The sequence below is a fragment of the Helianthus annuus genome, chromosome 3, assembly GCF_002127325.2.
Source record: "Helianthus annuus cultivar XRQ/B chromosome 3, HanXRQr2.0-SUNRISE, whole genome shotgun sequence".
In the NCBI taxonomy this organism is placed as follows: domain Eukaryota; kingdom Viridiplantae; phylum Streptophyta; class Magnoliopsida; order Asterales; family Asteraceae; genus Helianthus; species Helianthus annuus.
Window position 1 is genome coordinate 121,925,068 of NC_035435.2, and position 16,262 is coordinate 121,941,329.

Consider the following 16,262-nt stretch of genomic DNA (forward strand, 5'->3'; position numbering starts at 1 on the left):
ATTTAGTTATTGCTCACCGATAACCGGTTTTGGTTAATAACCAACAGGTGCACGCGCGATGCAGCGGGAAACACAGACATTGCCATGGTGTGCAATGTTCAGTTGGTTAGATTATTATCCTCAACCAAAATCGAGGTCATCGATAAGTCTATTTTATTAATCAACCCGTTTTCAGTTAATCGGTTTGGTTTATTCAGTTAGATTCACGATTTTTGGTTTGGTTCATTTAATTTCGGTTAATAGCTAAAACCAAACTTGTGCTAAAACTTTTGATTAGAAATACATGAAATTTAGGAATAAATACATGAAATGAGGTTATAAATATGAAATACATGAACTGAAGGTATAAAAGCTAGAAATGTATGAAAATATGAGCAGTTCGGTTCAGTTAATTTTGATTAAATGAGGATAAAAATCTAACAATTTTTGGTTAATTCGGGTTTCGGTTAATCAGTTTTTAGTTAACTCAATATTTGGTTGATTTCGGTTCGGTTTCAGTTAACGATTCAGTTATTACTAACCTTTAGACACTGTTAATCATGTAATATATCAATTTTTAATTAAAAAAAATATAGCAATACTATACTCAAATTAAAGAGAATAAAATACTTGTTTATAGGGTGTAGTTTAAAAAAATATTAACATACCAAAAGTTATGACCGTTTAAAAATCGTGGGTGGTGGAGTTAGTTTTTATAAGGGGATAAAGTGTAACTACTAATAAATTATCTATAATTTGTTAAAGATGAGGGTTTAATCACTTGACATTCTGTAGCTATTAAACATTCTAGGATATGACTAAGTATGTGGCCTTTAATCACTTATACAGTAGCTATTAAACATTCTAGGATATGACTAAGTATGTGGCCTTTAATCACTTGTACAATAAGGTATCATCTACGTGTACCTTTTAATCCATACGCCAATACTAACCAAGACAATTATCATTTTGATAGCCATTTTTTTGTAGCCGAATGGTGGAGGTTATTTGGTGGAGATTATCCGTTAATGCAAAAATTTGCCGTTCGAATATTAAGTCAAACCGCATCTTCCTCGGGTTGTGAACGTAATTGGAGTGTCTTTGAAAGGATTCACACGAAGAAAAGAAATAGGTTGGAACATGAAAGACTAAATGACCTTGTGTTTGTTCATTACAACTTGCGTTTACAAAATAGGTACAATGTCTTGATTTTTCTATTACATCGTAATTTAGTTTTAAAGTGTTAACATTTGGGTAAATGTTTTTCTAGGCTCAAATATGCTAAGAGATCCTATGATCCGGTTGATTATGAAAGTATTAATCATTCGGAATTTTGGGTGGTTGAAGAAGAGCCGGAAGGAGAACTTGATAATGATGATATAGATAACATGTTTGGTGAGGAAGAAATGTACCGATTTCTCAAACACAAGGTTACATGTTATATATGTTATTTATCTAACGTACTTTTGGTATATTGCGATTATTGGTAACTAAAATTTCTTATATAATATTGTAGGAAACGAAAATAGTTACGCTCTTGTTGATGAGGATGTCGTTGACAGTGAATTTCATCCTTTAAGCGATCGTGAACTTAATGCATTCAACACTCCAATGGATTAACTTGATAAGGATGACGTTGATAGTGAATTTTTGGATTATTTTTTTATTGCGAATTAACTTTTGGGTTATTTTTTGTTATGAAATAATGTACTTTTGGATTATGTTTTGAGTTGAAAATATATTTATAGATTTATAGAGTTCACAAGGCAACCCGGTTCAACCGGTTGAACCATTTTTTAGCCCAACCCGGTATGATTTAAAAACCGGTTTTTAAAACATTGGTTACAATTAACCTTCTTAATTCATAATTTAACCTAGTTGCCCACTGCCCACTTCGATCAAAGACTCAAAATTCATCCTCAAAACTAACAAAAACAACAATTCTGCAGTCTCCATTCATCGAAGTTCAGCATTGAGGTACTGTGTAATTGTGTATACTATATAGAGTTTTGAAGTTTGAACTTTTTTGTTTTCTTTCTGGGAAGTGGGAACGCTAGTAACCAAGAATTTCCATGGTAGAATTAATTTGATTTCTTTGATTCATAACATTAACACTAACTTCATAATGCTTAATAGCTAATACTTTAATGATTTATACTTGTTTAATTGTTTAATATGATGGCTTGTCTTATTCAAATTTTTGGAACATATTTATTTTTTTCTTTTAGTTGAAAAGCACATGTTTCATAACATGACAAATTTTCTTATGGCAAAGAATTAGTTTTTTTTATATAAAAACATAGTTTGAGCTTTTTTTTTATTTTTGCACTGCAACTTTTAAAACCATATGTTGATGATAAACGTATGGATTTGATGATGATCTATGGATTTGTTTATGCACATGTACGAATATATATCTTAAAAAAATTACTTGTTTTGTAGAATATGGAAGATAGCCAAACTGAGCCTGTTCAATCAAGGTTTAGAACAAAATCAGATAAAGCGTGGGAGTATGTCACTTCTCAAAGCGATGAGAAAGGTAAAACTGTATACATTTGTGATTTTTGTCAAAAAATGGTGCGTGGTGGTGGAATAACTAGAATGAAGAAACACCTTGCGGGCATTAAAGGTGATATAGAACCTTGTAAAAAAGTACCGGCGGATGTTCGTTTTACTTTGCAAGGAATTCTGAAAGAAATTGAAGTTAAATCTAGAGGTAAGTCTACTGCCGTTGGATCTAGTGTTGACGTCGTAGACGACGAAGAAGTTGTTGAAATAAATGACCAAACGCAAAAGGGAAAGAGGAAAGCAAAATCGAATTTGCATCCTTTCTTTACAAAAGCTATAAACGATCCTTCTCAACCTACGATTAAAAAAGCTATGCAATGTAAAGAAAAGGTACATGATGTTGACTTGGCTATTGCTATGTGGTTCTATGATGCTTGTATACCTATGAATGCTTGTAATTCTCCTTATTTTCAACTTGCGGTAGATAAAATAGCATCTATAGGTTATGGTTACAAAGCACCTAACTATCATGCTTTAAGGGTCAATTTGTTGAAAGATGCAAAAACTTCAGTTGGGTTATTAATAGATTCATATAGAAGTGAGTGGATAGAAAATGGTTGCACGATTATGAGTGATGGGTGGAGGGATGTTAGGCAACGCCATTTGATTAATTTCTTAGTCTATTGTGAGAAAGGGATTTCATTTATTAAATCTGTAGACGCATCGGATATTGAGAGCAATTATGAGAATTTGTGTAACTTGTTTGCTGAGGTTGTTGAAATGGTTGGGGTTAAGAATGTGGTTCAGATAGTTACCGACAATGCTGCTAATTACAAGAAAGCTGGTAAATTGTTATGTGCTAGACATTCTTCAATTACTTGGACACCTTGTGCGGCTCATTGCCTTAATCTAGTGTTAAAAGATATTTCAGAGTTAGAGAATGTTGCAAAGTTGGTAAAACTAGCATCTAGGGTTACTGTTTTTATTTATAATCACAAGATGCCTTTGAATTGGTTAAGAAAGAGAAAGGATTGGACATAAATCATTCGTCCAGGTCCTACCCGTTTTGGTACGACTTTCATTGCATTAAAAAGTTTGGTCGATCATAAAAATGACTTGCAAGCTCTTGTCATATCTAACGAATTTAAAAAGATGTTGAAGTTGGGGAATGCAGTTGAATGTAAAGAAATTGTGATGAATGAAACTTTTTGGAAAAATTGTTTGATTACTGTGACAGTCATGACTCCTTTGTTGAGGGTTTTACGTTTGTGTGATACAGATGAAAACCCTTCTTTGTCGTATGTTTTTGAGGGGATGAATCGGGCAGATAAGGGAATTAAGGCATTATTTCAGGAAAAAGTAGCTTTCTATAAGCCATATGTGGATATAATCGATGCTCGATGGAAAAATATGTTACGTTCTAGTATTCATTGTGCGGCATATTGGTTAAATCCAGCTTTTCAGTATGATAAAGAAAATCTTTGTAAAGATAAAGAAGTTTTTAAGGGTGTTCTTGACATGGTTGAGAAGAATTTTCCGGGTGATGATATTATAGATGTTACACCGGCTTTAGGCAAGTTTCGTGATGGATTAGAATGTTTTGGTAGGAGTAGTGCGGTTGCTTCTCGTAATGTTACTCAACCCGGTAAGATATATTTTTAATGTTATGATTTTAATTTTATTTGTTTATTATTTTTATCATTTTGATAGCCATTTTTTTGTAGCCGAATGGTGGAGGTTATTTGGTGGAGATTATCCGTTAATGCAAAAATTTGTCGTTCGAATATTAAGTCAAACCGCATCTTCCTCGGGTTGTGAACGTAATTGGAGTGTCTTTGAAATGATTCACACGAAAAAAAGAAATAGGTTGGAACATGAAAGACTAAATGACCTTGTGTTTGTTCATTACAACTTGCGTTTACAAAATAGGTACAATGTCTTGATTTTTCTATTACATCGTAATTTAGTTTTAAAGTGTTAACATTTGGGTAAATGTTTTTCTAGGCTCAAATATGCTAAGAGATCCTTTGATCCGGTTGATTATGAAAGCATTAATCATTCGGAATTTTGGGTGGTTGAAGAAGAGCCGGAAGGAGATCTTGATAATGATGATATAGATAACATGTTTGGTGAGGAAGAAAATGTATCGATTTCTCAAACACAAGGTTACTTGTTATATATGTTATTTATCTAACGTACTTTTGGTATATTGTGATTATTGGTAACTAAAATTTCTTATATAATATTGTAGGAAACGAAAATAGTTACGCTCTTGTTGATGAGGATGTCGTTGACAGTGAATTTCATCCTTTAAGCGATCGTGAACTTAATGCATTCAACATTCCAATGGATTAACTTAATAAGGATGACGTTGATAGTGAATTTTTGGATTATTTTTTTTATTGCGAATTAACTTTTGGATTATTTTTTGTTATGAAATAATGTACTTTTGGATTATGTTTTGAGTTGAAAATATATTTATAGATTTATAGAGTTCACAAGGCACCCCGGTTGAACCGTTCGGTAGAACCCGGTTCAACCGGTTGAACCATTTTTGAGCCCAACCCGGTATGATTTAAAAACCGGTTTTATGATTTAAAAATCGGGTTGGGGCATTTGTTGACACGTGGAATGGGAGCCCCCCACCACTCAAACCCACGCACATGGGGTATGGTGGGGCTTGGGTTGGGGGCATGAGTTTGGTTTGGCCATTGGGAGCCCGCCATGTCACCTTACTAGCCCGCCCCACGCCCGGCTTCAAACCCACGTCAATGGGGCCACGCCCCAAACCCACGCCCCAACCCAAGCCCCCGGGGTGATGACTTGGGCGTTTTCAGCCAACCCACGTCCTAACCCAAACCCCAAACCCCATATCCCATGGCCTTAGTTTGAAAAATCACAAGGATAAGTTGTCACATCTACAGTATTTTGATTTGAGTGAAAATGATGTCATAATAAAACCATTATATAACCATCTATATATCGTCGCCTGTGAGCCATTTGCAGGGGACATGAGAGAGATAGTGGAGGAGAGACAGTTGATGTGGCGAGGGGAGAAAGCATGGGCCGTCCAGGAGAGGAACAAGAGTCCATGAAAAGGGGAGAAGAGTGAAAGCAGTGATGGATTTAGGAAAAACCTAAAGGGGTAACGTTTCTATAAAAAGGGGCAGCGAAATCGAAAAAACGTCAAATTTTTCTAAAATTTACACTAATTTTACACTACCGCCGGAGCGTCAAAGGGCAACGAGGGTTACCCCTTGTTCTATGCTAGGTCCGCACCTGAGTGAAAGGGTCACATTCATTAGGGGTGAACACATGACCTATTTAACCTAACCGTAACCGAATTAATCAATTTAACCAAACTAAATTAACTGAATGAAACAATTAACATATGGCTTGGTTAAAAGCCATATGCAATTAACCGAATGTAGAAAAACAACCAAAAAATAATTTAGAGCTCAAGATATAATCTTGGAAGACAATGAAAAACAATAGACATAAGCAATAATAATAAACTAGGATTGCGACCCGCCGCAATGCGGCGGGAATTTTTTAGTTATAACTAAGTCAATCTAGGACCCGCACGTTATGTTAAACCTGTCAAACGGGGAAAAAACAGACGATGTAAAAACGTTCACCCACACACGCACGTTGCGTCGTGTTAACTCGCAAAATTTAGAACAAAACATAAAAACGTTAAACCAAAGACGCACGTTGCGATGTGTTAAGTCACAAAATTTAGAACCAAGCATAAAGCGAAAAATTTGCGGAAAATGAAAACTATAAAGGATCAAAGTTGAAAGTACAAAAAGTTATGAGAATAGATTACAAAAGATAAAAAGTTTTGGGTTGAAAGTAAAAAGAACAAATAGTTTTGGGTTAAAAGTAATTTATGAAATAATTTTGGTTGAGTAGTAAAAAAAATCAATTTTTTTGGAAAACCCCCAAAGCCAATGTTACGACAACCATATGCATAACCATTTTTTCTTTGAAAACCCCCCAAAGCACACCGCGCGTTGCGGCGGGGCGTAAAACGGTGTGTCAAATAGTACTAATGTCACACAACCGTCACCGACGACCAACACTGACTCGACCTAGGATATGCGTGTTCCGACGAACCTGTCAACATGAAAAAATAGAGGTAAAAACATTGAACCACACATGCATGTTGCGTCATATTAACTCGAAAATTTTAGAACTATACGTAAAACGAAAATTTGCGAAAGATGAAAAGTATAAGTGAAAAAATTGTGAAGTTAAATTGCAAATAATTAAAAGTTTTGGGTTAAAGTTAAAAAACAAAGAGTAAATTACAAGTTTTGTCCTTTATGTTTGTCCCAAATTTCAGGCGCTGTCCTTTACCTTTAAAATTGATGACTTTTGTCCTTAATGTTTGAAAATGCTGCACGTTATGTCCTTTGTGACAAACCCAGTTATAATTTTCAGTTAAATTATGTCATGTGCACTGCATATGAGGGTAGAACGGTGATTTCACCTCCCACTTGTGTATTCCCCCTTTAAAACCCTAATAACACCCTTGATTCATCTTCAACCCCACTCAACCCCAAACCCAAATTCCAAAATCAATTGTCTGCAACAAAATTCCCAACCCAATTCTCACAATAATCATATCCTTCATCTTCATCAACTCATCATAGCGTCAAATCAAAGCAATCAATTACACATTCCACACAACAAAACTCACAATTAACAACGAACCCTAACGGATCGTCAATCGACCACGATGTCGACCAATCTATATTTTACAAGTTAAAGTTAAGTTGATGGATGAAGAATCGTCAATCACCTGATTGCTATAAGTTTCCCCAAGAAGATCTTTTTCATGCTATTCATTAGACAGAGCTGATACTACAATCTGTTTATCTAGCTAATTATGGAGATTAAGATTTTGTTCTTAGTGTTACTCTCACTTTCATTGTTCCTCAATGTCACCAGGTGCTATCTTCTCATGATTTAGGTATCATGTAATTATGTATAAATATCTCTCTGGTCAGCTCACACAAACACACATTTCACGGTGTTCATTTAGATACAATTATACAAAGCTTCAAGCTTGCATCTTTAGGTTGTTTAACCATATGGATTTATGGTCTTAATGATCATTTTTGCATATTCTGGGTTGAAAAGAGTGGTTGTGGGAGACGGATCGGGTCAGATCTGCTGGTTGTTGTTGAAGTCGAGTTAAATCGCCGGAAAGTCATGTGGCGGCGGTTCTGGGTCAGGGCGATTGCTGGATGTGGCGGTGATGTTGACTTTTCAGTTTGTTTGGGGGTTCGGAGTTGTGGTGGTGGGCAATGGATAGAGAGAGGGTAGGTTAGTGAGGGTGGGTGGTAGAAAGAGGTGGTACAATGCGGTGCTTGTGGGTGACAGATGGTAGTGGCAGGTGGTGTTTTTAGAGAGAGAATGATATAGAGAGAGAGAGAGAGAGAGGTGAGGGAGAGTGAGTGAGTGGAGAAACAAAGCTTTATAAATATATATTTAATATTTTTATTCAAAGGGTAAAAAGACAAATTTACCCTCATATGGGGTCTATGTGACTAGATTTAACATTAAAATTTAACTGGGTTAGGCCCAAAGGACATAATATGCAGGATTTTGAAACGTTAAGGACAAAACTCATCAATTTTAAAAGTAAAGGACAACGCCTGAAATTTGGGATAAACATAAAGGACAAAACTTGTAATTTACTCAAAAACAAATTATGTAGGGTTAAAATTGAAAAAGGTAAAAACCTTTTGGTTAAAAGTAAAAAATTCAACTTTTTTTTGAAAAACTCATAAAGCACAAATTACAAGTTATTATGCACAAAAAAATTGCAAAGTTATATACGGAATAATAGAAGCGATCAGCAACCTAGCAATATTAAAAAAATGTCGACATGTTCAAAAACAACATAAGTTAAGAGCATCAGTAGCAATTAAGAGCATAAGAATTATCTATTAACCGACTCATAATCAAACCAAACCCATGTAAAAAGTTCATTATCTGAACATCCATTGGTTAATACAAACTAATAACCAATTTTTTTTTGTTTCGGTTGGGTGACCCAACCAACAGAAAAATGCCATTACATTTGAACCCACCACAACTTATTTTAACCCTAAAAGGAGGGAACACATTTCCAATTGAACTCACTACCCATTTCAACCGGCCACCAAATAATATTGCATCTTATCACCATCCAATACAACATTAAATAAATAGAACATTGAAACTTGTAGTACATTACATCTTATACATCCATCTCTCACCCGTTCATAAACCCATCCCGCAAGCCGAACCCATAATGGTTATGGCGGTGTTCCTCTGGTACCCGACTACTCGGGCGAACCCATGACTCCATCTTGGAGACACCAAGTCCTAAGACCATCCGTAGTCATGCAATTGTGGGCGTTTTTTATGCCAACCACGCCCCTTTTCAGCCCCCGTGGACTTTTTTTGCGAAAAAATGTCTGGAGCGTGCTATATTCCACGCCCAGCTTCAAATCTTTTGACCAATCACCAGTTTCCAAGCTTTATTTGTCCAATAACAATTTTTTATGGTTTTTATTTTATTTAATTCTATTACACTACAATGCCCACATCCCCACTACACCCATTTTAGAAAAACGTTTCATTGTTGACTGAGCTGTCACACAACGCACAATGCCCAATGATAAGGCATTATTCACCCCAATGACTACGCATGTTGTAAGAACTAAATCCCCAATCTTTTTTAGCCAATTGGGAATTTGGGACATTTTAGCCCCAATTGTCAACACAATAAACACCACACCCTGCTCATAAGCTTGGCAATTACTTGTTTGGCTTTCTAAAAACCCCTCGAGAATCTTGAACAATGTCTCTAGGATACGCACAGAAGCTCTCTTACAAAGAAGACGTTGGTGATGTCGGAATGTCTGAGTTTTTTGACACCCAAGACGTCTTGCAACATAAAGTTCGTTTCTTTCCCTATGTCGTTCAACCTTTGTTCTTATATTTTACTCGAATCGAACTATTGCTGTTCATGTCCGAACCCTAATTTGAATGCAGTTCTCCAATTCCGTGATCACACTATTATTCTTTCTGAATAGTTTCTTATATTGTTGTTAGTGATTGTTTTCTTGATGGGTCATGATTTATATATTTGTTAAGTGAAGTGATCATTGCAGTTATTGTTTACTTTTGTGCTTTTTTATCATATTTGAGCACCCTGATTGATTGCTGATGTTGTTAAGTATGTTTTATGTTGCTATCAAATTTTGTAACTTGTGTCTGTTAAGATTACAATATTGTCTGTTTGTCCGTTAAGCTGTTCTTCTGATCCCACTGATACAACAGTTTCTTTTTATCTGCAGATCAAACAACTTGCAAAGATGATTAAAAAGGTTAAGCTCGAATCTGCTGTTTTTGTTGTTCATACTTCATATTAACTTCAGAAGAAATGTATAAAGTATTAATATAATCGTTTGTCATAAAAATGTGGCTGCAGAGTAAGCATCTGGTAGCATTTACGGGTGCAGGAATATCAACTTCTTGTGGAATACCTGATTTTCGAGGCCCTAAAGGTGTTTGGACTCTTCAGGTCCGTAACTATACTTCCATAGGCTCTTAAATCCTTATCATTTTTTAAGTAAACGTAAAAGACCGTGTTTATGTGATCTTTTTTAATTGCAGCGCGAGGGAAAAGGTGTGCCTGAAGCATCATTGCCCTTTCATCGTGCAGCACCGAGTGCTACTCATATGGCTTTGGTTGAACTGGAACGCGCTGGTATTTTGAAGTTCGTTATCAGTCAGGTTAAAATATAATTTGTGGTTTGATTCTTGAGTAAAGTATACGGATGGTCCCTGTGGTTTACCAAAATATTGGATTTGGTCCTTATCTTTTCAATAGTACATAGATGGTCCCTGTGGTTTGCACTTTGTAACACATTTAGTCCCTAGGTTTTTCCATAAGTACATGGATGATCCCTGTGGTTTGCACTTTGTAACGCATTTAGTCCGTAACTTGGACATGCTAAACCCTTTAGATTTGTTGGCTGGGGACTAAATGCGTTCAAAGTGCAACTTTTGGAAAACTAGGGACCAAATCCAAAATGTTGGTAAACTACATGAACCATCTATGTACTTTACTCTTTATTCTTTTATGTACTTTGTAATTTTTCTTTCTATATTTCTTGATTTTTTTTTGTGGTGTGTAGAATGTTGATAGCCTTCATCTACGTTCCGGAATACCAAGGCACAAGCTTTCGGAATTGCATGGAAATTCATTTAGGGAGGTTTGCCCTTCATGCAGCACAGAGTAAGTTGCTATTTAAATACCTAATTATTTATAGTTTTCTTCAAATGCTCACTTTATCACTTCTTTAGAATAAGAACTGTTTTCGAATCAAAGTTTTTAATTGGTATAGACTCATTATTCATGTAGGTACGTGAGAGATTTTGAGGTGGAGACCATAGGTTTGAAGGAGACGTCAAGACGTTGTTGCGATCCAAAATGTGGTGCAAAACTCAAGGATTCCGTTCTTGACTGGGAGGTACTAAACTACTAATTATGTGTAAATTATGCCTTGGTATTTTTTCTATAATATTTTGACTAAATTGCATTTTACGTCCTTTAAGTTTTAACGAGGTTGCAGGCGCTGTCCTTTAACTACGGAAATTACATTGGATGTCCTCTATGTTATTATTATTATTTTCTTTCGGGCGGTGTCCTTTAGCACTAACCTGGTTAAATTTTAATGTTAAGTATGACCATGTGCCTCTCACATTAGGACATTTTGGTCTTTTAACCCTTTTTCTTTGAAAAATCTTATTAAAATTAAAACAAAAATCTTATTGAGTTTAAAACATAAAAAATAGAAAAGAAACCATAAATTCGATCCACAACCGATTAGTTTTGATCCAAAAAACACTAAATTGCAGATATAATCTGCACCATAACAAATCATAAACCATAAATTCACAACAGAAGATCTCAAAAATCCAATTTGTGCATACGATTTCGTATACAAAAACGTAATATGTTACTATGATATTATGAAGGCCATGAAACTGTTTTGACTTGTTACCCAACTTGCTTGACCAGTCGATCATGTGCCTCATTTAAGAAAAGTTAAGCTGATAAAAGTAATAACGGGTCAAGTTTGTTTGTTACTTTTACTTCATCCATTTTCTCTCATAGGATGAACTACCTCCTAAAGAGATGAAAGCAGCGGAAAAACATTGTCGAACGGCAGATCTTGTGTTATGTTTGGGGACTAGGTAATCATTATTATTGTGGTGTGTCTCCTTTTTTAAGAATATTTAGTAAAATTGTTAAAAAATTTATAACGTAATATATAATTTATATGCAGTTTGCAGATAACCCCTGCATGCAACATTCCTTTAAAGTGCATTCGCAATGGAGGAAAGATGGTAATCGTCAACCTTCAGGTATTTCATGTTACCTTCTTTCTTATACATCTAAGGTTCAAGGCTCTGGTTTAGGCCTGTAAACGAACGGAACGTTCATGAACTGTTCGTGAACTTGTTCATCAGGAAGTTCGTCTGTGTTCGTTTATTTAATAAACGAACGAACATGAACAATTTTTTGTTCTTTTAATTAAACGAACGAGCATGAACACACTTTTTGTTCGTGCATTTATGTTCTCATTTACATTCGTTTTTGTTCGCTTAAATTTTAATGCATACATAAGTATTTATATTTATATAAATATATACATAAAAGGGGACTTTTAACTACTTATTTGAACATCATCATCGTCATCGTCATCGTCATCGTCATCGTCATCGTCATCGTCATCGTCATCGTCATCGTCATCGTCATCGTCATCGTCATCGTCATCGTCATCGTCATCGTCATCGTCATCGTCATCGTCATCGTCATCGTCATCGTCATCGTCATCGTCATCGTCATCGTCATCGTCATCGTCATCGTCATCGTCATCGTCATCGTCATCGTCATCGTCATCGTCATCGTCATCGTCATCGTCATCGTCATCGTCATCGTCATCGTCATCGTCATCGTCATCGTCATCGTCATCGTCATCGTCATCGTCATCGTCATCATCATCGTCATCATCATCATCAGTAAATCCCACCAATAGCAAAGCAAAAGTAGGGTCTGAGGAGGGTAAGATGTAGACAGCCTTACCTCTACCCCGTAGGAATAGAGAGGCTGCTTCCAGTGAGACCCTCGGCTCGATAGTAGTTTTGCATCAAGCCTTGGACATAAGGCACATAACACTCAATAATCGGGACAAATACCGATTAGTGCATGTACCCTTTTGTCTTTCAGCTATCAACGCCACCACATGATGCATGATTAACCGTCCTCAGCTTTGCTTTTAACGTTATTTTCACGAAATTAGTAAAATAACATTAAAATTAGTGCACTTTCACTTTTGCCCCCCGGATGGCCCACACATATATACATTATATGCGCATACCGCAAGCGGGGCGTAACTTATTTGAACATAACTAATTAGTAATGGGCCTTTCTAGTAATGACAATGGGCTTTCCAATGGAACTTATCGTAGTTGATCACTAATTTATATATAAAAAACCCTACTTTATGTTCGTTTATGTTTGGTCAATTATGTCCATTTGTGTTTGCTTTTGTTTGTTCAATTGTGTTCATATCTGTGTTGTTTTATGTTTGTTAAATTATGTTTGTTTATATTCGTGAAATGTTTATTTAGGTTTTAAACAAATGAACACAAACATGCATATTTTCTTAATGAACGCACATGAACAAAAAAAATTTGTTCGATTATATGTTTGTGTTCATGTTCGTGTTCGGTTAAAGTTAAATGAACGAACACGAACATGCTTCTGTTCGTCTTCATTTGGTTTGTTTACATGCCTACTATGATTTTGTTTCTTAATTTATTTTATGTTGACAATTAGCTTACGAATGTTGATAATTTTATATCTTTACAGCAAACTCCAAAAGACAAAAGAGCAAGTTTGGTCATTCATGGTTTGGTCGACAAGGTAATTTTTTTTTTGAATCAAGAATTGTACAAGACAGAATTCAAGAATTAACGAAGAAATTCCATTTTTTTAACCGATTCTACAATTATTACAGTGTTATGTCAACTATTTTCATGTAGGTAATGGCAGAGGTACTGCAACTTCTTAATATGCCGATTGCTCCGTATGTTCGCGTGGATCTTTTCCAAATAATCTTTAATCATGTTCGGTCTGTCTCAGGTAGTTATTGTTTTATCCTTAATTAAACAGATATTATTCTGTAAATTTAGTTTTGTAAACATGTACATGTTTTATTATTCTGTACATATTTCATGCCACATGGTTACTGTTTTTGCTTTTCGACATCTAATCTTACTTGTTTATAACAACCTATATTGCAGAGTCAAAATACACAAAATGGTCTCTTAGAGTTATTAGTTTTCACGGAGAAAAAGCTCCGCTGCCATTTATTGAATCAGTAGAGGTATAGCAATATATTCTTTTGATATTGATGCTGCATTTTTTAAAATTCTCTGTTTAATATATTTTGATTTTTATTTTAATCCAGGTTACCTTTCCAGACAGACCGGAGCTGAAAACCGCCGTCCTAAACCAGCAACCATTTTTGCTGAAAAGGTTATTACTTTCATAGCGACCTATTCAAATTTATAAAACGTCATATGTTAACAGTTATTGATTGAAAACAAAATTATACTTTTAACAAAAAAAGAAAAAAAATTAATGGCCATGTCATGAGGATGTAGTTGGTAGATTTCGTAGGTGCAAACTCGGGGTGTTCGTAAACTGTCGAAACCGATCTTACCACCTAAATCGAAGTAAACCGGCCGGTTTGAGATCCAAATGGTTCGGTCTTGGTGGTTTAACGATTCTGTCCATTTAACCTTTGTTATTTATATATTTATTTTCATTTTTGGAATATCCAGTTTTGTATTTGCATTATAGTCATTAATCATCTATCTCATTTTTAAATTTTAAATTTTTGCAAACTAGTGATTTATGAAAAAAAAATCGGCTCAAACCAGTAAAACCAGCCGGTCCGTCCAACCCGGCCGGTTTAGTTTGTCGTTTCCCGAACCATAGTTAGCAGTTCGACCCAAAAACAACCGAACCGGACCATGTATGTCCCTAAGTGCAAATAGTAGGACACCACTTATATAACTTTCTATTATGACATCCAAACCCCTTAAGTATAAAACTTACGAATTTCGGTACCTGCGTTTTTTTTTGTTATCCAATGGCCTTTTGCTATTTACATTCACAGGGAAACGCTTAAATCAAGACCACTTCACATGGTTTTATGGGTTAATTTCAGTGAAGGTTGTGGTTGCCGGTTTATTAGCATTGATCTTCCGGTTGATTTTGAGGTATAGTTCCCTTATATTTAAGTTTAATTAAATTCTGAAATAAAATCTCATATTTATATGCAGGCATCACCTGATGACATCAGCCAAGATAAGAATATTGTGATTCAACAGCTCAAAAAGTTGGCAAATGAAAATCAATATTGTGGACAGTCATCAATAGTTGACCGAAAACAACTTCCGGATTCTGGGAAAACGGTTTCTACATACGCTGTTGCTACAAACATCGTTCAATACAACGGACTGTTGCCTTCAAGAACCTCTGATGTTTCAGAGTTGACTAACAAAGTCAACGGAGGTCAGGAAAAAGTCAATCTTGATGATGGTATAGATATATTTAACAATATCGTGCCTTCAAAGAAAGTGCGATCAGCGTTGACGAACAAAGTCAACGGAGGTTGGGAAAAAGTCAATCTTGATGATGGTATAGGTATATCTACCAATAGCGTGTCTTCACAGAAAGTGCAATCAGAGTTGACTAACGAAGTCAACGGAGGTCAGGAAAAAATCAATCTTGATGATGGTATAGATTTATCCACTACCAATAGTATGCCTTCAAAGAAAGCGCGGGTTCATTAACGAGTTAGTTGTTTGGACTGTCTGTACATATTTGTGTGATAGTGGTTAAAGGAAGTCATTGATAGGTAGTAAAGAGAAACCGGGTCAACTTGTAAGCCCCTAGAGTTAACTCGGTTGTGGGTATGACAGGTGTGCAAAACTGTAGTGAGTTACCGAGTTGGTGTTTTTGGCTAGATTATCTTCATGGGCTATGTTATGTCCCTCCATTCCACTTGACCAACTTCATTCTGTTATCTATTTACTGCTACTTAGATTTCATCATGTTTTATTTCATAAACTAAACTCCTGACAAGTAATCACTAGAAATTTTTTTACTTAACTTAGTTATAGGCAACATGTCTTTTTTTTTTCTTTCCTAAAAATATATATAATTTGGTTAAGTTTCATTTTTTAAATTACATAACCTAAGGGGCTGTTTGGCTAAACTTATTTTAGTGACTTATTTACTTATTTACTTTTTGAAAAGTTAAAAGGTGTTTGGGTTAGCTTATTATGTGAAAGGAATAAGTAAATAAGTCATTCCAATAAGCTTAGCCAAACAGCCCCTAAGTTTCTCACATTCCCCAGTTTTATTTATAATTTCTTTTTACACTTCCTCCATAAGGTGACCCGGGGTGGGTACGTGATACTTTGGTATCACGCGTGGAACAATTCCACACACCGCCGCCACTCACATCCACCACGCGTGGAAGAGTTAACGCGTTGTGGTGGTCACGCGTTGAAGTTTGGAACTTTGTGTATGGTGGGTTGTACTCTAGTGCTGAGGAGTTGTACACTGATGGAATAAATAAAAAAGGTTGTGATACCATCACTAGTGATACCACCCCCCTACATTT

General features: G+C 35.5%; 3 protein-coding genes across 4 annotated transcripts; all 3 read left to right on the plus strand.

Moving 5' to 3' along the window:
• The first annotated feature begins 982 nt into the window (after positions 1–982).
• LOC110931991 lies at positions 983–3,528 on the plus strand. Its single transcript, XM_022175359.2, has 3 exons — positions 983–1,174; positions 1,250–1,409; positions 2,422–3,528. The coding sequence occupies exons 1-3, from the start codon at positions 1,008–1,010 to the stop codon at positions 3,526–3,528; spliced, it is 1,434 nt and encodes a 477-aa protein (XP_022031051.2). The 5' UTR covers positions 983–1,007.
• Positions 3,529–3,639: 111 nt separating this feature from the next.
• LOC110931990 lies at positions 3,640–4,842 on the plus strand. The gene is made up of 4 exons (XM_022175358.1): positions 3,640–4,132; positions 4,212–4,416; positions 4,492–4,652; positions 4,739–4,842. Exons 1-4 carry the CDS (start codon positions 3,640–3,642, stop codon positions 4,840–4,842), a joined length of 963 nt encoding a protein of 320 aa, XP_022031050.1.
• A 2,190-nt stretch (positions 4,843–7,032) lies between these two features.
• LOC110929569 (NAD-dependent protein deacetylase SRT1) lies at positions 7,033–15,684 on the plus strand. Of its 2 annotated transcripts, none has more exons than XM_035988437.1 (14): positions 7,033–7,465; positions 9,846–9,875; positions 9,980–10,072; positions 10,165–10,284; positions 10,689–10,789; positions 10,916–11,024; positions 11,672–11,751; positions 11,844–11,922; positions 13,433–13,486; positions 13,606–13,705; positions 13,867–13,949; positions 14,034–14,101; positions 14,748–14,850; positions 14,914–15,684. In XM_035988437.1, exons 2-14 carry the CDS (start codon positions 9,864–9,866, stop codon positions 15,424–15,426), a joined length of 1,515 nt encoding a protein of 504 aa, XP_035844330.1. In that variant the 5' UTR covers positions 7,033–7,465; positions 9,846–9,863; the 3' UTR covers positions 15,427–15,684. The 2 variants fall into 2 exon arrangements, with proteins under 2 accessions (XP_035844330.1, XP_022028415.1); XM_022172723.2 differs by lacking the exon at positions 7,033–7,465 and adding an exon at positions 9,229–9,445.
• Positions 15,685–16,262: the final 578 nt, after the last annotated feature.